Source organism: Pleurodeles waltl, chromosome 5, assembly GCF_031143425.1.
Source record: "Pleurodeles waltl isolate 20211129_DDA chromosome 5, aPleWal1.hap1.20221129, whole genome shotgun sequence".
NCBI classification, from domain to species: Eukaryota; Metazoa; Chordata; class Amphibia; order Caudata; family Salamandridae; genus Pleurodeles; species Pleurodeles waltl.
In genome coordinates this window covers 137082481-137108342 of record NC_090444.1, presented here as the reverse complement: position 1 = coordinate 137108342, position 25862 = coordinate 137082481, and the positions used below count along the sequence as shown (strand labels likewise).

General features: G+C 42.4%; 1 protein-coding gene across 2 annotated transcripts in view; it reads left to right on the top strand.

Annotated features, from left to right (window-relative positions):
- The window catches only part of GALNT14 (polypeptide N-acetylgalactosaminyltransferase 14), a 1192033-nt gene that overhangs the window by 631587 nt on the left and 534584 nt on the right, over nucleotides 1-25862 (top strand). For both annotated transcript variants that reach the window (XM_069233809.1, XM_069233810.1), the window contains exon 3: nucleotides 4196-4294. In XM_069233809.1, coding sequence (XP_069089910.1) covers nucleotides 4196-4294 — 99 coding nt within the window. The remainder of the gene's footprint in view (nucleotides 1-4195; nucleotides 4295-25862) is intronic.

Here is a 25862-nt window from a genome sequence, read left to right as displayed (position 1 = left end):
CACACAGAATCCATCCAGCTCATCATCTCCATCACCCGTAACCCTACCACCTCCAAAACCAACCTCCATGCTGCAATCCTTGACACCGCCACATGGATGACAGCAAACCACCTTAAAGCTCAACTCCAACAAAACCGAAATCATCATTTTGGCCCCAACAAAACCATTTGGGATGTCTCCTGGTGGCCCACCACCCTAGGCCCCCCACCTACCCCTGCAAACCACGCACGCAACCTCGGCATCATCCTGGACCCCTCCCTCTCCATGACCTAGCAAGTTAATGCCGTCACCTCCTCCTGTTTCAACACACTCGTCATGCTGCAAAAAACCTTCAAATGGATTCCCATAGAGACCAGAAAGACCGTCAACCACGCACTCATCAGCAGCAGGCTGGACTACGGGAACGCCCTTTACGCCGGCACCACACTCAAACTCAAACGCAAACTCCAGAGAATCCAGAACACAGCTATCTGCCTCATCCTGGACCTCCCACACCATGAACACATCTTGTCACACCTCAGATCCCTTCACTGGCTTCCTCCAACAAGAGGATCACCTTCAAAATCCTCATCCACGCATACAAATCCCTCCACAACACTGGACCAACCTACCTCAACGAAAGAGTGAACACTCCCACTCACCACCTCCGTACGCCGACCTCGCACTCGCCACAGTCCCCTGCATCCAACGCGCCACCACTGGAGGCAGATCCTTCTCCTACCTCGCCCCCAAGGTCTAGAACTCCCTCCCCACCAACCTCTGCAAGACCCAGGACCTCCTGCTCTTCAGAAAAAACCTCAAGACGTGGCTGTTCGAACAATAACCCTTCTCCCCCCCACCAGTGAGTAGCGTGCTCTGTAATTTTTTTTTGATTGATTGATTGAACGTATGTGCATAAAAAGTGTTATTTGTCCAACAAATGGCATACCTGCAGAATCTTTTGGCATGGATGGATCTTTAAACTTCGCAAAATTCAGAATTTGGCTGGATTTTCCATAGCTGCTAAGTATAGGAAAGAGATGTGATAAACGGACTTGGTTGGGCAGAGGCAAGGGATGGTCACCGGAAATGGTTTGGGCACCCACAAAGTTGCCCTTTGTTCGACATTCACAAACATTCTAAAGGACATTTCTCATTGTAAATCTGAGTCTACAGCTACATCAAAGGAGTGGCTATGTGGCTGCACTCATAACAAACTGCCACTCAGCAACATCCCAAAGCATGGATTAAAGATAAAATATAGTTCACTAGCTTCCCATATCTTAGCAGACAGTGTAGTCAATTTGTACAAAGTTGCAATTCCTTCCTTAAGTGAAAAAAAATTGTCAATTTTCTTGCAATCTATTTGGTGCTAGCCCTTGACACGTTTCACTCATGTGGATGTCCCAAAACAAGCTTAGTAAATGTGAGTTGCAAACTGTCTACAGGATAACATATAAAGGCCAGCGCCTCCTTAACAGTTCAGTCAACAGCTGCTTCTTCAAAGAACTTCCCTTTCTACTGTGCAGCCAATGGCCACAAAAAAAACATCTCACAAAATAACCTCCACGTGGCTGCACTCAAAAGAAATTAGCGCTCACCAATAGCTATTTGCTTTAGGTTTAGAATTAAATATGGATCAGTAAGCCTTCCCATACATTGCGGACAGTGTAGTAAATATCTGCAAAGTTGCTAACTCTTCAGTCAATTAAAAAGGACAGATATTTTTTTAACATTTCATTTGATTGTCAGTATCATCATGTTGGTAGCTCCAGATCATCACACGTATTTACTACCTGTGGAGAACATCAGTGGAGCACTGCAGTTGATAAAAACAAGTTTGTCCGCAGCATAATATATATATCTTTGTAACTTTTTAATTGTTAATTTAAAAGCGCCTATGTGCAAGGGGCATCCCTAATTCGATGTAGAGGGTGCCTATGACTCGATGTACTACAGTCCTTAGGAAAAATTTGTCTTTTTGATCTTATGCTTTTCTTTGGATATGTCTTATTTTTTTATAATGTTCAACCCTCCACCCTCTTTTTGTGTTTTCAATGTCTTCTTGATTATTACATTTTACTGTGTTTTCAACCAATGTTTCAGTAAACCTGTGTGCGGATTGTACGGGATTTATTTTCATAATGCAATACTGTTTTGCTTTTACTCTACGTGGAACATATGTATACTTATCCAAGGAGGGACTTGCTGATTGAATGGTTGAGAGGTCAGTCACAGCTCAGTTTCTCATAAACTCTATCATGCTAGGGTTTGTAATTATGTACTAGTAATTACCACCATTAAGGTAGGAACAGCATTATGCTCGGAGTGTGCTCAGCCATGCTACGGAAGCCAACAATTTACCAAGAATTACCACTATTGCTAACAATCTATTGTCTATCACATCAGCTCATTAACCAATGTGGATTTGTCACACCAGCAATCAAGTTATTGGTGGGTACATCCACAGATGTTCCTGCTAGTACAATTTCCACAAAACATGGTAATAGTCCCTGACAAATGACTGGTTATAGCCTCTGCCAGCACCTGTTTTCCTCAGCATCTAGGGAGACGGAAACTGTCCCAATGAGTATTGATATCTGCTTTTCCGATCTCTTTCTCCATCTGGTGACAGTACAATTAAGCATTCAAAGACTGCTGTCTGTAGTGACACACAGGCTTCCACCATTCACAGGTGTGACAATGACATTGCTACTCTCTATTCACCGCTCTGTGCTCTGCTTCTGTGCCCACTGGCCCATGAGTGGACCCAGCGCTGAGAAATGAAAGTGAAAAGGCAGTGTTCTTGCTGTGTAACCCTACAAATTATTCTGAACAACACTATGTGAATCTCAAACAGAAATTCGGTTTCTACCTGTATCCAGAAATTAATAAACAAGCTGTGTAATATATAATAGAGTGGAGGAGTGAAACCTATTGGCTTTGCGAAGTTTTTTTCTTTTTTTTTAGATTGTAGTCATAAAGCCACATGCATCTGCTGAAATCCACTTGAAAAAGGTTTTTAAAATATTACTAAATGCATTCAGAGATGGCACTGCAGATGTTCTTGCACCCATGGCAGCCATCTTTGAATGCATTTGCAATATTTTAGCAAATTACATTTAGGGATGCCTGCCCAGGATGCTCGGGCATCTGTGGTACCCATCTGTAAATAGGATTTGTAAAAAATAAAATAACACCACTCAGAGGTGCCACGGCGTGTTCGAGGACATGAACACAACCATGTATCCATCTTCAAATGGTCAAAAATGCTGTTTGAGACAACCACTCAATGGCAGCCTGGTAGACGGCAAAAACTGCTGAAAAAAGTGTGCTGGAGAGGGGAGTGCGGAGGAGGGGGAGGAGTGAGAAATGAACAGAAAGTAGTTCCAGCAAGGTCTCACGTTAGCAGTGGAAGGATATCCCATCTAATCATAACACTGTCATACCTAAACGCTTATGGTCGGGACAAAAACAAGAATAGCGAAAAAGGCAATCAAATCAGGACCAGGAAAATGTGATAGCCAACAAAGCCATTCTTCAATGAGCAAGGGGAAGGCCAAAAACTCAATTCTAGTGCATGTAATTTATTGGAAACAATAGGTGTGGCCCACAGACCACTAGAGCGGCCTGTACCTGAGTACCAAAAAAGTGTGTGAACTAGTTGGTGGACACACTGACTGCATTAAATGAATGTATCACAGGAGTAGAAATATTATTTGGCTGGATTAATACTTGAGTTAGGGGAAAATGTGTGGATGTCTTCATCAAAGGGCTCCATACTCCTGGATCTGGCCGAAAGTCATGCCTAAACTATGGGGTATTGCTCTGAGACCTAAGTTTCAGCATTTTTAGATGCATACTTATGCTATTGTATGTTATTAGCAACTGTGAAACATTGTTTTTGATTATGTCTGTTAGGAACGACGTCACAAACATATCTAAAAGTTAGCTGCCACTGATTGTTAATTACTATTGTCACCAAATGGCGCTGCATAGGCACTAAAATAGAAACTATAATATTATTTTCATTAAGACATTTAGGTAGCCATGGAGAGACATCATGATAAATACGTTTCAGTGACATTTGCCAGAAAGCTAGATGTTCCCAAATAAGAGTCTTAAACAATTGGAAATGTTTTCAAGTGCTATCTTTGTTGTTTAATATCATTTTAACGTGTAACAACTTAACTTAAACGTGGTTATTCGTTCGCAGATGTACTACTTTGCACTATAGAAAAGATCTTCCACCCACAAGTATCATTATTACCTTCCACAATGAAGCAAGATCTACACTCCTAAGAACCATAAGGAGGTAAGGTACATGTTACTGAAGAATATTTGAACTGCATTCAAATGTCCTGTTTTAGAAACCTTGAAAACATGATACAGATTATAAAAGAAAATTGTAATCATGTATATCTTCAATGTAACAACAGCCTGTGGCAGGATTTCACTGGAATCATTGAACATACGTAGCTTGGCATGACCTGAACTAGTTAGTTAATGTTTGGCTTTGCTACTGTTGGAAAATGGCCCTATCTGAAGGGTCTCTCCAAACTTTTTGCCTTCCTCCTCCTCTTTTTCTGAACTTGTTTTTGTTGGCTTTGCGACTCTGAGCACTGCTAATCAGTGCTAAAGTGCATGTGCTCTCTCCTTTAAACATTGTAATATTGGCTCATACCCAATTGAACTATTTAATTTCAAATCCTTTGTAAAGTGGTATACCATATACACTAGGACTAGAAATGAAATGCTACCAGTGGGCCTCCACCACTACTTGTCCCTCCCATGAAGTGATCAGTGTTAGACCTGACAGACTTAAGGTGGTCTTCCCTCCAACTTTTTTGCCTGTCTCCCCCTATTTTCTGACCTTGTTTTTGCTGGTTTTAGGAATCTCTAGTCTTTACCACTGCTAATCACTGCTAGCATGCTTGTGTTCTCCCCTCTAAATCATGTACTATTGACCTACTTATAAGTCCCTAGTAAAGTGCACTACATGTGCCCATGGCCTGTAAAATAAATGCTACTAGCGTGCCTGCAGCACTCATTGTGCCATCCACTCCAGTAGCCCCTTAATCATGGCTCTGGCCAAACACTGCAGAGCATGTGTGTACAGTTTTACTGCCTCTTCAACATTGAATATAAAACCCTTTTCCAAGCCAAAACCTCCTCTTTTATTACAGTTAAGGTATCCCCCCTAAGTGAGGCCCCATATAGCCCATAGGGAAGGGTGCTGTGTAAGGAAATGGTAGGGCATGCACTTGTAAGTTTTGCATGTTCTGGTAGTAAAAAACTCCCATATATAATTTTTGCTACTGTGAGGCCCACCTCTGTCATAGTTTAACATTGGAAATTCCCTTTTACCCATTTAAACTGTAATTCCTGATTGAGAAAGAGTAGTTATGTCATGTTCCATATCATTGGAATGGTAATGATAAATCCTCTTTGCTGACAAAGATGGTTTTAATATTGGTATTTTAGAAATGCCACTTTTAGAAAGTGGACATTTCTCTGCTCTTACAACTCTGTGCACCTGCAGCCTGGGTATAAACACTGGGGTTCTGACCCCACCACTTCAGTACACGCCTGGACTTAGGAAGAATTCTGCTGGAATAAAGACTGCTGTGCTGTAAGGATTGTCACTTTGCCTGGACTGACTCTTCCAAGGAACTTCTTCTCTGCTTTGCTGAGCTGCCCTGTTGCTTGCTGATCTCTGCCCTGCTGAGGACAAGGACTGGACCCATCCTCCCAGAGTGACTCAAAGGGTTTGCCGATGTTCTTCTGCAGTCTCAGGAACATCAAAGAATATCTGCAACTCTCCTGGTGCTGATGGACTCTCATTCATGAGTCCTACCCTTGCCTGAGGTGCCCCCTCCTGTCCTGGCCCTCAAAGTGGGTTTTGCAGCGGATTTATCCAAAAACCGACGCACTACCTCAAGTGCTGGAGAAATTCTGATGCATTGCTCCTTAGACATTGACATACAGGCTGTTCAACAACAGCAGATTCACAATGTGCACTGCTCAATTATGATGCATCTATTCACTTCAAATGAGATTGACACCAACGCAGAACCTGACTGTGAGGACCGGAAATGATGCATCATGCCCTCTGATGGAGCTTTGCTCCATCTTAGGTACTGTTTCAGCGGACTCTGCATGTGTTCTGTAGCAGGCCTACCCTCCATCGCAGTTGGCATGAAGTTTGGATTTGCACCGGTTCCTTACGACGTTTTGACCACTAGTGACGTCTAAGCACTATTTTACATTTAATCTTTCAAAATTCATATCTTGACTTCCACTGTTTGGAAATTGTTTCATTTTGGTCTTGTTTTACTCAGATAAATATACTTCATGTTTCCAAACTGGTGTGGAGTCCTTTTTGTGGTGTGTTTATTGTGCTACTGTGTGTATTTGTTGTGCAAATAGTTTACACATTGCCTCTTAAGTGAAGCCTGACTGCTCCGTGGCAGTCTACCAGAGGGTGAGCACAGATTCATTTAGGGAGTGTGACTGACTTACCTTGACTAGGATTGTGGTCCATACTTGGACAGGGTGCATACCTCTGCCAACTAGAAACCTAATTTCTAAGAAGGAGGATTAGGGGCTTGCAAGAACGCACCATGTAGAAATCCACCGGGAGGCAGTCTGAGCCAGGTTTTTTATTAAGTGCCACCTGATTGATGGCAGCTCATTCCTCTTGTAAAATCAGTGACTCATCTAGGGCAAGCATCTGAAGGAGACCTAAGCACAGCATTGGTACCTTGTTATGAAGTCTTGCAGTGTGGGGTCAATTATCCTGTCATCTACAGCATATAATGGCCTTTAATATTCCAGGAAGGCTGTGTTGATGCCTGCTTGTGAATGAAGTATGTTTCCATATTTGTCTCTAAGTCTACCACTAGTAACCTAGGGATGAGGGTATATAAGAGCCAAGCTAGCAGATCCCCTGCCTTGTCCCCTTCTGAGTTCTGTTTGGCAATGCATTCTTTGTAGTTCGATCCCCCTAATCTTTCAGCTTTGTGTGTTCCTTCCTGGCATCCTCAATATCATGTCCTCCACTTGTGGTGACCTCAACTCATATCTCTCTGGCACAGATTTTGTTTAGGTACATGTGCCCTGGATGGCTACTTTGAATGCTTCCAATTCCACCCTCTGCTGGTTGCAGTATTGTCATTGTTCGCATAGTTCTGTTCAGTGTGTTTGCCTATTATGTCCCTGGTCACCAGGTGTTGTAGCGCCCTTACATGTAGTTTTCAGGTTAGTATCTGTGTGCACTCCTTGTCCCATGCAACCACAGTCTTGAGCAGATTGTAATCAGATATAGTGTGGCTTACGTATTCAATGCCTAGGAAACACATCCATCCCCTTGTTGCAGAACAATCAATTCTTGTGTGCAATTGGTGTACCGGTGAGTAGTGGGAGCATTAGGCCATTTAGGGATGCATAGTCTTCCACATATAATACAACTGTCTGCTATTTGGTGCCCCATTGAAGGTTGCACTGTTTCACCATAGTCTAGGGGTTGTCTGAGGTGCAGAGAGCAATAGGGCTAGAGGCCCCCCCTGGTGCCCCTGGGTGACCAAGGGGGCATTCCTGCAGGGCTCTCAAGCACTCCCTCACTGAGGGATGCAAAGTAATGGTGCACTTGGAGACAGACTAATGGTCTATCTGGCCTGTGCAACTCAGTCAATGCAGTAGGATTACAGGAGGCTTCCAGGTGATAGCCCTGTCAGGCAGCACCCTGCATTCCCTCCTCACTGACCTTCATGGCACAGGGGTTGACCAACCTGTTATGGAGCCCTACATGAGCTCTTTATGTGTGCTTGTGGCCATTCAGAGCAAGGGACCCTCTCTCCTTTTACTGCAGTTGATATGCCTTTACCAATTTCTTCTGGCCCGTTCTCCAGTGTTCCTTTGCTTATCTGCTGCTTTTACTGGTAGCACCTTATGGCAGTAGAGCCCCACCCTCAGGGTCACTATTACTGGGGGAAAAGGCCTTTCTTTCTTTCATTTTGCTCTTCCTCACACTCTGAGGAGGGAGTGTCCCTCAATGTCAGCCACCCATTGGATCAGTCTGTGAACGTCACCCTTATTTCACTGGTTCTCCACATGCCTCTAGCCCACGTGGCCGCATCTCCACAAAGGCCTCCTCGAAATCCCTCTTCCAGTATTCCAGGCAGCTGACTGGCAAGTCCTCCCTGAAGTCATATTCGCTGCCTCTCCTAACCCTCAGAGGCAAGGGTGATGCATTGTGACTTGGGAGTACCACAGGCTACTGGAACCACAGGCAGAGCCTCACGAGGTTTGCTGCTATGTCTCCCTCACTTCACACGATAGCATCCCAGCCGGGCCTGGTGTCATCTGTGGGTGCCTCGTGGAGAAGGACTAACCCTTCCAGACGAGGAGGGACTCTGCACTGCACAAGACTGCCGGCAGGCGTGTGTTCAGTGCAGAGTTCACCACCACTCGTCAGTCTCAGGTGCCATCCTGACCATGCCTCCCAAAGCCCTACCATTCATGCTCAGATCTCCAAACCTAAATTCAGTGTGTTAAACAATAAAATGTATCTGATAATGTGGACTTAATTATAAAAAAAAATGGTGCCCACCTGTATTAGGTATCATTGCCTGGGATTGAGAAATATTAAAAAATTAATTTGCTGAGCAGAACTACTTCTTCTCACCAGAAGGGATCTAAATGAGTCCTCATCCCAAAACATTGTGGGACCTGCGGCCCACTCACACTAGCTACTTTTGGGGATACCCAAAACTGCCTCCTCCAAATCAAAAGGATTTATAACAGGTCTCTGTTTACACAGTATGAACACTTCAACCACTGATTTCATAGTACTGATTCAGTACTTGAAGGTAGTGGTAAATTGAGATAGAAATGATATCCGGAGAACCATCACAATGCAAGTAAGGTTTGCTCCAAAAGCAAGTACACCATTGGTGACAAGAGTTGTTTGCCTGGCTGTAGTGATGATCTCAGAGGATGAGATTGGAATTGGAGGAGAGTGGAGATTCTGGAATGGTGGAAGGGAGAAGGAGTTGGAAGCTGGATGGGAGAGGAGCTCTTGCTGGAGGTTTATCGCAATATTACTTTGTCCAGAGAATTATAAATAAAAGGTTATCTCCTTTCATCTGCGTGGAGTTCATACACATTTTGGCGATGAGGGACTCTGTGCAGGGGGCAGAGAGTAAGAAGAACCGATAACCTCCAACCCCTGGACCAGCTATCTGGAAGAAGGATCTATGAAAGAAAGGAATTTGTACGGCACACCAAGGAAACGGAAGCATATAGATCATTAAGGAAGTGCACAGAATCGTGAGTTTTCATTACTTTGATTCTTCAAAAAAAAAGAACTGTAAAATTAATCCTTCAACTGCTGGAGATTACGGAATAATATTTCCGCTTTAATTTTTAATTGCTTCAGAATAATGTCCTTTATATTGCTGCCGCTGTACTGATTTTGACAGTAATTTTTAAGAAAGTATTTTGAGCTTCGCATGTTTAAACCAAAAACGAGCGCTGCCAACGATCTTTTTCGACACGCACAGTTAAAAAGAAATACAGCGCGCGATGGAGACGGCTTGCGGTGTCTCTCATGCACAGTTATTATTATTTTAATTAATTATTTTACTTAGTTATTTTGAATTGTTATTTTAGTAAATTTTGGTAGTTTGTTATTTTTATCTTATTTACAGGTATGGTTGAACAAAGTATTTCTGCTCCACCATGTTTTTTACCAATACCGGGCGAACCGTCCATTCCGTGGAAGAGGTAGAAATTTTTTTTTACTACTTACTTATTGGCAATTGGAGGAGATAAATACAATCCTCTTAGAAAACAAGCAATCTTATTGCATCATTTGGGTACTGAAGGAAGGAGAATATACGATGACTTGCCAGAAGTATCTTTGGGTATAGGTGAACGACAACCCGTAAATCTATATGATATGCCTTTACAAATGTTGGAAAAACATTTTATGCCAAAAATTAGTGTCCTGTTTGAACGTCATAAGTTTTTTTCACGTGTTCAAGGTTTGGATGAAGATGTGATGACTTATGTAGCTGCGCTAAGAGGGTTAGCAGTAACATGTAACTTTCAGGATTTAACTGATTCTCTCATTCGTGACCAAATAGTGCGATGCACTAATAACAAAAAGGTAAAAGAGAGACTATTATCTATAGACCCTTCGTTAGTGGAGTCAATACAAATAGCAAGAAGTATGGAGCACACCGAAGCTTGGATGAAAGGAATCGAATCTAAAACACACATGAGAGAATCAACTAAAGAGAGCACAGTAGAAGTAGAACAACTTAAGACAATAAAACATGAGAAGGGTACTGCTAGTAACACGGGAGAGAAGAAGAATTTCAATATATTATGCTATAGATGTGGGTGTCCGGGTCATATTGCTTCAAGTCCTGTATGTTCTGCGCGTACTTTGACGTGCAGAACGTGTGGTAGACGTGCTCATTTGGCCAAAGTATGTAGGTCAAAAGGAAAAGTGTGGAATAAAAGTGTTAAATCAATAGATAGCATACAAGGGGAACATGAGGAAGAGATTGTTCTAACCATCAACAGCATATCAGTAGACAATTTGCGTGATGCTGAATCAGAAAGCTGTACAAATCTGAAGCAAGAAAGTCTATGTCTATTGAAGAAACCTCATTGTGATGTAACACTTAAAACTAAAAATGTAAGGATGCTAGTTGATTCCGGAAGTTTGTATACCTTAATATCTAGAGATGTTTATGAAGGAACCTTGAGGGAAAGAATTGAAGATTTGCAGACTGCAGATGTGAAAGCGGTTGGGTATGGTGGTAAGAGAATCGACATTGTGGGAATGAAATGGATGAACATTATCTTCAAGGGGAACGGTGTACATGGGAAGGTATATGTGACTCATGAAGGATCGAATTTATTAGGATGGAGACATCAAAAAGATTTAAATATCGTCCTGAACCCCAACGCAACTGAACCGGTCATAGTTGTGGATGATTCAAATGCAGAGTACATGGGAATTCAAGGAACTGGAGAGGAATGGGGTGAGAAATTAATGGAAAAGTGTTCAAAAGTTTTTACTGAAAGGCTAGGAAAATTGAAAAAATGTACGCGCCAAATAATTTAAAAAAAAAACGCTGTTCCAGTTGTTCACAAAGTAAGATCAATACCGTATATGATGAGAGGACCTCTTCAACAGGAAATTGATAGATTATTGCAGGAAAAAATAATCAAACCAATAGAATCGTCAGAGTGGTCGGCACCGATCGTCGTAGCACCCAAGGATGGGAATAAGATTTGTTTGTGCATAGACTTAAGAGACCTGAATAAGAATATTTGGGTTGATAGGCAACCTTTACCGAACATCACGGAAATGTTAAGCATGATGGGAGGTGGCAAAGTATTTAGCGTTCTGGACATGTCGGCAGCCTACCACCAAGTTGATTTACATCCAGATTCACGTCCATTGACTTCTTTTGTAACACCTTTAGGTGCCTATCGTTACTGTAGAATGCCATTTGGGCTAGCATCCGCATCTGCTGTGTTTCAACGTATTATGCATAACATTTTTGGGGGCATGAAAAATGTCTTGTGCTTCCAGGATGATATTATAATGGATGGGAGATCTATGGAAGAGCATGATGAATTGATTGAAAAAGTGTTGGAGAGAATTGAGAATCATGGGTTGACTGTGAAGAAGGAAAAATGGCAGTTAAGAAAGAGTAGTCTGAACTATTTAGGTCATATAGGGGGTCATTTTGTCCCTGGCGGTACGAGACCGCCAGGGCTAAAAATGAAAGAAGCACCGCCAACAGGCTGGCGGTGCTTCCAGGCATAGTACGACTGTGGTGGAAGCGCCGCCACTTTTGCTCCGGCGGTAATAATCTGGGGATTGCGAGTCCCCGACCACCACACGCAACTGCACCCGTCACACGGCCGCAACATCACCGGCTCCATTTGGAGCCGGCTCCTATGTTGCAGCTGTGATCCCCGCTGGGCCGGCGGGCGGAAACCAGGTTTCCGGCCGCCGGGCCAGCGGGGATCTCCAAATGGCCGCGGCGGGGGTGCGGCTGCATTGGCGGGCGCAGGGCGGTCAGATCTTGGCGTAATGACCCCCATAGTGTTTGCAGAAGGTATAAAACTAAAAAAAAGTATTATGAGGGCGATTAGTGAAGCTCCGAAGCCATGTAATAAGGATCAACTTAAATCGTTTCTAGGATTGGCAGAATATTGTTCTAAATTCGTGCATGATTTCGCTGGAGTTGTAGAACCCATGAGATTGTTATTAAAGAAAGGAGCAGTGTTTGAGTGGGGAGCAGGGAAATAGCTTTTGAAAAGATTAAGAATTCTATTGTTTGTGCGCCTAACCTAGGACATTTTGATGTGAATAAGAAAACAATTTTAATGACAAATGCCAGTGGTGTTGGGCTGGGTGCAGTTCTCATACAAGTAGTAGACAAGGAAGAAAGAATCATCAGGTTTGCGTCTCGCAGGTTACAGGGGGCAGAATGGTCGTACTCTGCAATTGAGAAGGAAGCGTTAGCTTGTTGTTGGGGTATCAATCATTATAGATACTATTCGTAGGGACTGCCTTTTGTGCTTCATACGGATCATAAACTTCTGCTTCAAGTTTTCAAGAGTGGTCGAGGTGTGGAGGGAAGTGTGACACCCAGAATTTCGAGGTGTTTGATTAATATAATTGACTTCAATTTTGTTGTGGAATTTGTGAGGGGTAAGAACATTTTTGTGGCAGATTGCTTGTCACGGATGCCAATTGATGAGCATCCTGAGGAAGCTTCAGTATTGAGTGAGATTGAAGCCGAAGCATTTTTGATAGATGGTGAACTTACTTTAAAACAAGAAGAGTGGGAGGATGCCATGGTTGATGATAAGGAGTATGATGAGCTAAAGAAATTTATAAGTGGTTCTGGTCACATTGGAAGTGATCTGCAGAATTTGAAACAATATTTAGTAGCAAAAGATTAACTAAGTGTGCATGGTCAGAAGGTATTTAGACGAGGGAAAGTGGTACCACCTATGAAGCTAAGAATGAGGCTAGTAAAAATGGTTCACGAGGGTCATTTAGGAAGAATTTTGACAAAGAGAAGGTTAAGACAATTGTATTGGTGGCCCGGGATGGACAAGGATGTGGAGCGAGTTGTGAGTGAGTGTGCAGCGTGTCCAAATAGTGACAAATCTAGGACTTTTAGGCAGCCACCTTTGGGGTGTGTACAATTTCCTGCGAGACCATGGGAGAAATTAGCTTTGGATTTTATTGGTACTGTGGATAAACTTGGAAGAAGAAATCGGTTCTTAGTAGTCTTGGTGGATTACCACAGTAAATGGTTTGTAGTCAAGTGCATGGAACATATTACGACTAACAATGTTATTGAATTTCTTAGGAATATATTTTTGGAAGAAGGTGCACCCAAAGTCTTAGTTACTGACAATGGGGTGCAATTGGTGTCTGAAAGAATGACGGAGTTCCTCACCGGATTGGGAATTAAACATGAGAAGGTTGCTTTATTTTGACTGCAAGCTAATGGTTTAGCAGAAATAATGAATCGAATGGTCATGGAAAATATTCAATTATCCCTAGCTAATGGACTGGAATGGAGGGAAGAACTGAATAAGATGATGTGGGCACATAGAGTGACACCGCATTCCGTAACGGGGGTGGCACCATTTGTTGCTCTCAAAGGGAGCGAACCAGCGACGAAAAAGTCTCCTTGGTGATTGCGCAAAAAGAAACAAGTGTGGGCGGATCGTGAAAGAATGAGGGTGAGAGTGTTGGGTTGTCAAGAACGTAACAAGTTGAACTATGATACGAGAAAAAAAGTGAAAGACATTGGAATAGAGGTAGGTGATTGGGTGAGAGGAAAGAAATGTGGTATGATAAAGAAGGGAGAAAGTAGATTTTGTGAACCGCAGAAGGTTGTGAAAATATTTAAATCTGTAGTTAGGTTGGATGATGGGAGAGAATTGAGTATGGGAAAGTTATGCAAAGTTGAGTAGGCAGTAATGTAGATGTTGAATGTATTTCATGCTTATACAAATTGTAAATAGTACATGTTTAAAATTATATGTTTGGAATTATTTATATTCACATGTTATTAGGATGTATGGGGGAAGATGGTGTAGTGATGATCTCAGAGGATGAGATTGGAATTGGAGGAGAGTGGAGATTCTGGAATGGTGGAAGGGAGAAGGAGTTGGAAGCTGGATGGGAGAGGAGCTCTTGCTGGAGGTTTATCGCAATATTACTTTGGTCAGAGAATTATAAATAAAAGGTTATCTCCTTTCATCTGCGTGGAGTTCATACACTGGCCTTTGAGTATTTATGGTGGTGGGCCACACTAAGACTCACAGCTCAGTTATCTAATCTTGGACTTTACCACTCATCCGGGGTGTTAGCTGACAGGCTGCTTAGATCCGAGGTGGGACTGATCTTTCATTCTAAGGCTTTACAAATATTCAGGGTGATAGGCTGCATTTCCTTTATACCCTCACTTTAGGGGATGTTTTAAACTGTGACTAATCCTTCTCCTCAGACACTGGCTGTGCAGCAGGTATCTGGGGTCAGACATTGAAAATGTTCTACTGACTGCTGTGATGTTTGCGTGACTTCTTAAGCTAAAAGATTTGCTTAGCACTCCCCAAGGGTGCCTATGTTCATTTCTCCCACTTTGAAAAATTCCTCTAGGAGTTCAAATTCCTTCAAGATTATCAACCTCCATTCTTATGTTTTTCTATCATAGATTGGCTTCCTTGCCCTTAGGTTACCCTCTACAGGTTGGGAGTGGAAGGGGGGCTTCTGACATGCTGCATTGCTGCTAGTTATCTTGTGGCATGGTTGTATCAGATGCTATGGAGGTTTCATTTCTGTTCCAAGTTGAGGAGTGAGGGGTTCACTGGTTGAGCGCATTGTTTTTGTATTTGTCAGCCAGCTACATGAACCAGTAAGACTATTGCTATTCTCTAAACGTGTTGCAGTCTGTATGTCAGGAATTGTTTCCCAAGAGTGGTTATAAGATTTGATCCTGGCATTTTGAATCACACGGCTTTTGACTGTTCACTGTCACCAGTGGCCTTTCAGATATCTCTCCTGGCCTCATATTTCCATTCTGCCTTGTGGTCTGTGTGTTTGGGCTTTTGCTTTAGTTTTCACGTTGCTTACCAGTTGGTTGCTCATACAGGGCTAGTACACTACCTTCTGTGTAAAATTTCTGTAGTACTCATAGGATACTTTTCATTTTCTATTCCTCAGATGAGAGTGTGATGATTCTCTCCTGGCAGATTTTCCAAAGCTAAGTTGAGGATGGTGGTTCTGGCAGGATGTTCTCATGCACTGAAGTGATGAGGCTGGCCCTGATATTTTTGTGTCAGAGTCTGAATTTCAAGTGTGGCTATCATAGGCATCACATTTTGCTTAGACATCTCTTGTATTATGAGTGATTAACATCCACTTGGGAGTATGTTTTCATTCATGAGTGGCTCTCCCATTGTTCCATGCACAGGTTTTGGTGCAGTGGGGCTCTCTTGGCCTACCATCTGCTGATTGATTATTAAATACAATAGTTTGGGTACCAGTATCGCCTATTTTTTCAACATAGGAATATTGTCTTTGTGTTCTGTAGTGCCCTATCACATTCTTAGGTCTCTGGCCAATCTGCCTTATTGTACTATTAGGCTGCATAGCTAGGCAGATTTTTGCATCCAAAAGTAGTGCCTCAAGCTAAGCTGGATTTGAGAGTCGGTTCATCACTGTCTTCCTACTGCGCGGTTTCAACTCTCATTTGCCACGGTCATACCGCCGGCCCCTCCACTTTCCTGCCAGGATTCCGCCTGGCGGTCATAATCTCCAGGGCAGCGGTGCCAGCACCGCTGCCCTGGGGATTATGAGTCCCCGACCGCCGGCCTGTCCATGGCGGTACACACCGCCATGGAAAGGCCGGCATTAAGGGGGCTTGGGGTGCACTTGGCATGGGCAGTGCAGGGGTCCCCAGGCAGTGAAATGCACGACCGCTGCACATCAGCATTGCCGCCGGCTCTATTACGAGCCGGCTGCAATGTTGATGTGACATTTCCGCTGGGCCAGCGGACGGTAACACTGTTACCGTCCGCTGGCCCAGCGGAAATGTCATAATAGGGAGACAGAAATACCGCCGGCAATGATGGTATTCTGTCTCCCGCGGCCTCGGCGGTCTTTTGAAAAGACCGCCGAGGTCGTAATGACCCCCCAAGTGCCAGCTACACCTAGTCATGTGACCCAGAATCAGGGTGCAGGCACTAAATGGTAAGGACCAGAAAATGCCAACTCACTAATAGTAGCATTTTCACAATAGTGATTAAAAACCTGACTTTGCCATTAAAGATGGCTTTTAATTATAATTCTCTGGATAGCAAACTTGACCTGTCCACCTGCTCCCAATTACTATCAATCACTTATTAAATGTATTAAGATAACTCAGATGTTATCCTATGGGGGAGGTAGACCTTTCAGTAGTGAAAATTGAATTAAGGAGTTTTTCACTGACAACACATGTAAACCTAAAAATACATGTCATTTTGTTACATACATTGCACCCTGGCCTCTGGGCTGTTCAGGGCCTATGCATGGGGTGACTTATATGTATCAAAAAGGAAGGTTTGGGCCTGGCATAAGGTTTTATTTTGTCTGGTTGAAATGGCAGTTTAAAATTGCACATATAGGCTGCAACTACAAGCCTGAAAAATGTTAAACGGTCGACTTAAGTGGGTGCTACAATCAGTGTTGCAGGCCCACTAGCAGCATTTATTTTAGAGAGCCAGGGTCCATGTAGTGTCACTTTATTAGGGACTTAAAAGTAAATTAAATGTGCCAATTGGGGTATAAGCCAATTTTACCATGTTTAATTGAGGGAGCACAAGCTCTTTAGCACTGTTTTGCAAGGGTAACATGCAGAGACTTCTAAAAGCCAACAAAAGCAAATTCAGTAAAAACAGGAAGGTTGTAGGCAAAACTTTTGAGGGTGACCCTGCAGAGAGGACCAGCTCCAATACCTGTGCATGATCCTTAGGTCCAACATATGTGACTTGGTTTCTAGGTTTTGGGGAGCTATCCTACCTGATCTCTTCTTTTTAGCTTCTTCTTCGGCATGGAAGGTGGGTGATCTGGCATTGTTTTGAGCTTGGTTTTCCTGCATTCTCCAGACTTTGGCCTCAGTACGAAGGACCTTCAGTTGTTATTATCTTGGCTGTGGGTTCCCTGACAAGATATTTACTCTTCTCAGATATATGAATGAACCCACCTCCCTGTTGTGTATTCCTGCGTATCTATGTATCTGTAGCCATGGAGAGAGAATGCACTGACTGGTTGCCCCTGTATGATCGTGTGGGCCATAGTTTTCCCTGTTGAATCTGTTGTCTCACCTTCCTCCTGAATCCATTTGCAGTTTCATTCTGACTTTTACCACTCTTCCCTGCTGATGTACCACTGTTCTTAATAAATGTTTAACACATCCTCCCCCATCCTTCACAGTGGATAATAAAGGCTCCATAGGCCACAGACCAACATCTCTATTAAAAGATACTTCTGAATGAGGTGACAGTATGCCACCCATGTAAAAGCAGTCTCAGAGAGAGGACCCACAATTATTAAGCTAGATTTGTCATAAGTATTGTTTTAACTTCCATAAAGTTAACTGATGCATTTTGCAGTATATTTACACTGGTATCTCCTCCTCCTTCCACAACAACCTGACTGTTGGAACTATCAAGCATAGTGAAGCAAATACCATTAGTAATCTTCCCAGGAAGCAAGCTATCACATGCCTTAACAATTCTCAAAATTTGCATTGCATAGCTGGCTTCTTAACTGTGCAATTTTAGTGTAAGTAACCAAAGAAAAAAACAAATTATTGCGTAACTGTTTTATCCTATGTTATGTGGTCAAACTATCGCTCTCATAGTGAACTTCCTCCAATGGGCAGTGGCGGCCGGCAGCTTTAGGAGGGAGGGGGGCAGGCGGGAAGCACACACACACATTCATTCTTTCACACACACACAAACACGCACGCACATCCATTAACAACACTCATAACATTCAATCATGCACGCAAGCACCAAACGCAACAAACATTAATTTTAAATTATCACACACACTCATTCTTTCACACACACGCACGCACATCCATGAACAACCCTCATAACATTCAAACATGCATGCACGCACTAAACATTCATTTTAAAAGATCACACACACACTTACCTTCAGCCTCGGAGGTCCCTAGAGGGTTAAGACTGCTGCCTTCCCTCATTGGCGGATCATTAGGTCAGCTAGTGAGGGAAGGCAGCAGTCCCAGCCTCGTCACAGAGTGGGATGGGGTCAGTGAGACTGCTGACCCCACTCTGTGACGAAGTGCCACTGATTGACACTCGCCCTAGGCGCATCAGGGCTTAAACCTGAACTGCCCAGGTCGAAGTCAATGGGTGACGCTTTCCTCGTCTCCCAGGGGAGGGCCTTGAGGCACCTTTGCTGAGCCCAGCAAAGTTCAGCTCAGGCAGCCAGGAGTGTGCAAATCGCTCATGTCTGCTCCTGGCTGCCTGACCTGAACATGAAGAGTGTCTGTCAGGCTGACCTTTGTTCAGCCTGACAGACACTCTTCATGAGGGGCAAAAGGTGGGGGGGTATCGCCTTAAAGGATGGGCCACGCCTGCCAATGGGAAATCCTTGGTGCTCATTGTCAAGGAATCCAACCCAGAAAAGCAGTGAAATGGGACTGATAGTGTGCCCTTTTTTGAAAATAATTTACAAGGACTTCAAATGAAAGCTTCCTCGCCTTGTCAGCATCAAATGTACCATCCTAGAATTCAGGATGTGATGTTTATCACACATAGGCGTATATGTAAAAATGATTTAATGCTTCAGTGGTAGGGGTGTTATAATTGTGGCAGTTTGAACACAATAGTTGTCAAAGCTTTATCTACTCAGCGAAAACTGCAAAAGGATGCTGCATGGAATGGGATTGATAACTGAGGACAGGGCCGGCTTTGGCGTTAATGGCACCCTGAACGACAGTCTTTTTTTGGCACCCCCATCCCATGACCACCTCCTCAGATTCCCTTACCACTCCCGGCAAATGTGCCACTCATCTCTTCGTAGCCCCCCTTTCACATACATTTAATTTGTTTTAAAGTGCTGGTAAAGTCTGGCTTTACTAATCAACTCAGCTATTCCACAAAATATCATTCTGTTCTTTGCAGCAGGCACATTAACTTTCTATGCTACTTTATGGCGAGTCAAAGCTACCGCTAGACAAACCTCCATCTCTCTCTCTCTCTCTCTAGCAAGAACATTAATCACAAGAGATAGCTTGACATTTTAATTGCTTCCTGAAGGCCGGACGCACAAGAAACTTTTCAGCATGTGCTTTTAAATCGCAAGTTTCGTAAGTTATTGCTAAACACAGCGCCCCCCTGAGGTCAGCACCCTAAAGCCAGCCCTGACTGAGGAGACAGAAACCCCAGTCTTAACATGAGCTGCGGTTAAGATCCCACAAAGTTAAAAAGTAAAGCTTGCAGAAAGTAAAAGCAGGATCACGTGAAGAATCCTGACCTCACTCTTTGAGGATATGACTGGAGTACCAGGCATCTTTCAGAAAGAGTATGTCAGGATCTTTTCCATCATGTAATACACCTGATAAAACCAACCATTTTTACTGAAAACAATAACAATTATATGATGACAACAATACCAAATTGACAAAAAATAGATAAGGTGTTCAGGATTTCTGAATTATGAGAATTCTTAATGATAAAAACATCCACTGATATTAATGGTGAGATGAAAAGTTAATGTGAGTTTTGCCTTCTGGCACAGAGCATCACATAGAATTTGGCTGATCTAGTACAGCCAGCAAAAAGCAGGAGATGTCTTGTCTGTCCTATTAAGGCTGTATAGGGTAGACATGACATCTGCTGATTGTTTTGCCACATGTCCAACATCCCTCAAATTCTAAATGTAGCCTTTAGACTTTTTCATTATTGTGATTCGCACAGGTAGATTGGGCCATTTAGAGTTTGGCACAATGTAAATTCTCTGTAAATCAGAGGATCTTCTGTCTCAATAAACCTATGGTTATTACCCCATTTAGAGATGGGGATCTGAGTATTTTCCATAGCATATCCTCAGATGGATCGCAATGTGAAAGGATTCACTGTGTGCCACACGTCAGCTGGCTTCAGAGCATCAGAAGCCCAACCCTCTCAAAAGGTTAAAAAAACAATAATGTCACCTGCATGCAAAAAACTTTACATCATGGCCCCCTACTTTGGAGGTTTGTCGCTTCTGCTGCCTTTGGGGAACACATTGCATACAGACATTAAAGGTATATATAAAGTAGGCAGTTGGTGTGGTAGGCTACCATGCCCAAGTCTAAATGAGACCCTTTAATATTTTTTTATCAACTCAATTTTTTTCAGTGGTACAAGGTTAGAAGTCATGCAGGGTTCCACAAGATTACATATATTTGGCCTGATTCACAAAGGTAAACGTACACTTTTTGAGTAAGTTTGCTATTTTTCAATATTCACAAACTATGATTTAATAGTAACTTTACCACTGCGGAGACTCCACAGCCAGAGCGGAGAACTCCTCAAATTCAAAGAAAGGACTGTTCGATTTTTTTATGTGCTGAGTCCTCCACCCTGACTTAAGGGCAAGTATGAGGGAATAGATGTGACTGTAAGAGTTTCTTTTGAAATATTAAATGTTGTGCTTAACTTTATGATCACTTTTCTATTAATATAAAAACAATGCATCTTTGAATTTTTTTTATTTCCTGTACTTGTACACTGTGCATTTTTACTTCTCATCATATGTAACAAAATGTGCATCAGCATAATTCATTGTATTGACATATATTGTACTTGAAAAATTACGGAGGAAGCCTTTGCAACATTCAAAGCTCTTTCTGCCTATATCACTGTAGGTTTGGTCATTATGAGACTGCCATTGTTTTGAGTGCAACTAGATATGTTTTGACATGCCCAATGCCATTAGGTCATTAGGGGTGTCTAATAATCAAACGGGATGATGGGATAGTTGGGATGATGCTGCATTACATTTTGTGTTCTAATTTGACAACTCGAATGATGTATTACCACCTTACACTAATGTAAGAAAGTGGGTTGTTAGTTGGGCAGGATGTGAGGCCCCAATTGTCTCCTTCCTGAGAATCAAGTACCTAATTGTAGCACTTAACCCTCAAAGGGTAGTGACGCAGAGCAGTCCAAGACCTACTCAGAGGCCAGTGTGGCCTAATATTCTTCATCTGCTGACATGCAGTCAGTGCTTTTTCTTTCAAAAACTACTAAATATTATGCATTGATTTACAAAAATATCCACCAGACAGATGGAATTACCTTAGGGGAGATTTTGAAATCACACTTGATTGCTAGTGGGTCTTTACCCCAGAATCATAATATTCCCTTTCTTTACCAGATGTAACATCACATGATATGGGAGTGTCATATTAAGTAAAGCAGAGCTCTTTGGTTTGTCAATGGGCAACCATGTAAGAATGTAAGGCAAGCTTATTGGCTTTGTCGGTTGATTGCCACATTACACTATTTGACAAGCCAATGGCTTTTTCAAGGTAACCATAGTAAAATATAAGGTAATCCTACTGGCTTTGTCCAGGGGTCACCACAATAAAGGAACAACAATCACACGGTAAAAACACAACCATACCAATGGAATCAATATCCACACTTGAAGTAATCATTACTAATAATAAAAGCACTGTAAAGTTCAAGAACAAAATTGTCAATAAAGCATTTGTATTCAAAACAGCATTAAAGATATGTTGAAATTCTTTCTTTTACCACTTTAGGCCACTTAATATACAGACATAAGACCAACTCCTAGAGGCCCCTGACCTCCAAAGCTTCAGAGCAAAGATAAAATGTATCTCCACCTTCTGCAGCCCCCACAACACTACAGGAGTATGTGGGCGGTGCACCTGGCCCTCCTTGGGGCAGTTAAATTACACAAGGTCACATTCACTTTTTTTAAGCACCTGGAGATTAAGTGATATGCCCAGAATCTCAGGATGCTGTAGGGTGCCAAGACTTGAACCTAGTTCTGCAGGTCCAAAGTCAGCAGCTCTGGCTGTAAAGCCCCATCCTCTCCTGCATAACCCCAAGTTAAACATCTCCTTACAGTGAGAAACACTGGGCTACATTGTTACGTTTATTAAATGCTACATTTAAAACCCGACTTAATAGTGAGGCTGGATTTCTTTGTACTACTTTGGAAACAAAATATTTAGGGCCAGGTGTACCAAAGGATTTTACCCATTCTGTGTCTATGGGAAAAAGCTTTTGTACATAAGGCCCTTAGAAACAAATTATTCATATTGGTGTTTGTAATGGGCTTGCTTTTAGAACTTAGGTTCTGATTTAGAGTTTGGTGGATGGGTTACTCCATCACAAACGTGACAGATATTGTATCCACTGTATTACGATGTCCATAGGCTAATATGGAATTGTGATATGGCAAACAGTATATCCGTCATGTTGAGGCAGAGTAACCGCATCTGCCAAACTCTAAATCAGGTCCGTAATTCGGATATACTGCAGAGTGTGATGTGCTGACAGAGCAAGAGCATCAATGAGATACTCAAATTTGCTAAGTACTGCAGTGATTGGTTTGATGCAAAACACAGGAAGAAACAGAGGAAAAACTTATGATCATGAAGGTAAAGCATATCCAAAGAGGTGGTAAAAACCAGGCAGTGGATTTTGGAGGCAAAAACAACCCCTTTTCTTAGACCTAATCCTTCATTTGAACTAATGTCACCACTAAATAGTCCTTTGCTCAAAAAGACAGGGTACATGATATTTAAAAATAGGATATGTACAATGACTTATTTATTTGTACCTGCGGAACCAGGTTATAGCCTCAGCCGTTTAAAACTGCCACAGAAATGTTACCTGTGTGCATCTACCAGGGTGCACACAACAGTAGTCTTTCACAAGCAACCCACACACATATAGACACAAATGCATGTGCACATGGGCTTATGTGTTACCAGCCTCGTGTCCCTCACCCTAACTCTGCAACAGAAGCCTTATCGTAAAAGACGGAGACTGTTAGTAAACACATTCAGTCCAATTTACCATGCAATTGCTGTCAGTGAGACATAGGTTATCAAAAATTTACTAGACTCCAAACCTCTTCCATATGTTTTACAAACACCCAGACCACCTAAAGATTTTGGAGGAGTATGAAGAACAAGTACAATTTCAATGCCTAATCCTCAACCCAAAAATAAAGCGGATGTATTTAATATGGCCGAGGCTAGTGCACCTACTGATACAGCTACTTCTAATACAGTTACTACTGTGACTGCAGTGCAACCAGATGAACCAGAAAGGAGAGAAATTGATAATCTCAAATTAAAAAGCATAATTTTCTGAAACATTGCAGGGTATGATCAGCACAGAGAAACTGACTCATACAATGCAGATGAACTGAGATTTCTGAGCAAGAAAGTAGCTAGGCTAATGTGATACACGTGCTAAATATGAGAAACTGACAGAGGAGTACGACATCAATCTATATAATAGAAAGGAATGGCACAGAAACTATAGAATGGATTTGGATAATGAAGGGGTGACTGAAATGGGTTTGATAGTTATATGTCTGCATATTTGAAAAGAAATAAGCAAAATTAAGATTTGGTCAAACTTGGAAAGCTTTAAGATTGGGTCAAGCTTGGAAAGCTTCAGAGAAAATTGAGTAAGAGAATGTAGGTGGTAAGCCAAATAGAAAAAGACTGAAGCAGAGAAAGAAGCAAAAGCATGTATGATTTAGGCTCAAATAACACTGATTGTGGCTAGGTAATCTTTGCCAGAAGTTCATGGTGGTGATTATGTGCATGTTCCTTGGTGGATATCTATTCTCCTTGCACTTACAACTAATGTTTCAAGGCTTAGGGCATATCCAGATAATTTGTTTATGGAAGTGGATACACTAGTGACCATTTCCAAAGTGCTTTGAGTGGATTTGAATACATTGTTTGAAATTATTTTTCCTAAAGATTTGTGGGCTGAGTGAAAAATGTCTGTAACATAGCCAAAAGAGCCCCTGAAAAATTTAAAATAGAGAGCCCTTTATTCTTCCGGATAAATACTATCTATAAAAACAGCTGGTTTGAGCTCTTGATTAAACAAAATATAACGCTTAAATAAAGGACTAAGCGGCAGATGTAGGTAAAAAAAAATTTGCGACTTGCAATTTGCGAATCATACCGACTCGCAAATTGCAACTTGCAAAAGTGCATGCAGAAAGGTGTCTCAGACACCTTCTGCGACTCGCTATGGGGTCGCAAAGACCCACCTCATGAATATTTATGAGGTGGGTCACAAATTGCGACCCCATAGCGAGTCCCTGCACTCACAGGGATGGTGGCCTGCTGGAGACAGCAGACCTCCATGTCTGTGACTGCTTTTTTGAATAAAGCAGTTTTTTTTGTTATATTGTAGCCCGTTTTCCTTAAAGGAAAACGAGTTGCATTTAAAAAAAATAATGAAACCATTTGGTTTCATTTTTTCAGAGTAGGCAGTGGTTCATTGGACCACTGCCTGCCCTGAAAAAATATTTTCAGCGACATTCACAAAGGGGAAGGGGTCCCATAGGGACCCCTTCCCGTTTGCGAATGCGTTACCACCCACTTCAAGTGGGTGGTAAGTGCGAGTTGGTTTGCGACCGCATTCGGGGTCACAAAGCAACTCAGCATGGCGATCCGGTCGCAAATAGGAAGGGAACACCCCTTCCTATTTGAGAGTCGCATCCTCAAAGTGCGAGTCGGTACCGACTCGCAATTTGAGGATGTGCATCGCGTTAGGCCTTTTGCATGTCGCAAACTGAGTTTTTCGCAGTTTGCGACGTGCAAAAGGCTTCCTACATCTGGCCCTAAGTGTCTCACACATGCTCTGTGTCTTTTGGTCCCAGTATACCTTTTTTATAACAAATAGGCTAGGCCTTCTGATTTTTTCTGGATGAAGCCAGATATCTTCCTGGCCTATAGCAGCCAGGATGGTTGAGATGTGTTTGAACCAGGGCAATTTCCGATGACTTTGTAGCTTCATAATGTCCATCAATGCATCTCTATATGGTTTAAGTTCCTCTTTTGCCCAAATACGGATCCAGTATCTTATTGGAGCCAATGCAATGTAATCCTCAATCTTCCTCATTTGTAGATCTATTCTTATTGCGTTCATCGGTGTGGCATTGCCTAAGCAAAGTAATCGGCGTAAAAATTTGTTCTCGGTTACTTGTCTTGATGGAGTCTTTCTAAATCCCCAGATCTCTGCGCCATATAGTGCTGCAGCCCTTGCTTTTGTTATATATGCAAGCAGTGCAGAAATCACAGAGTGATTGCCTGTAGCTTTTGCGAATCTGAGTACAGCTCCAGCTTGTTGGGCCAAGGAGATGTTGCTTTTATAAATTTGAGGTTTCCATGTCAGTTTTTCGTCCAGCCTACAGCCCAGGTAGTCGTAAGTAGACACTTGGGCCAAAGGCTTTTTATTTACCCTAAAAGTCGATCGCATCTTCTGTTTTTGGTTAAGAATCATGAACTTGGTTTTCCCCTCATTAATTACCATACTCCTTGAGGTACAAAATGATTCAAAACCCCCAAGTAGTTGATGCATTGCTATCTCCATTCTTGCCAGTAATACAGCGTCATCTGCAAAAAGCAGGATAGGTATATTTTCATTGGCTAGTTTTGGCACATCCAAATGTAATTTCCTCAGGTCTTGGCTTTCTTCGTTTATGTAGCAATTAAATAAGGTTGGAGCCAAAACACAGCCTTGTTTTACGC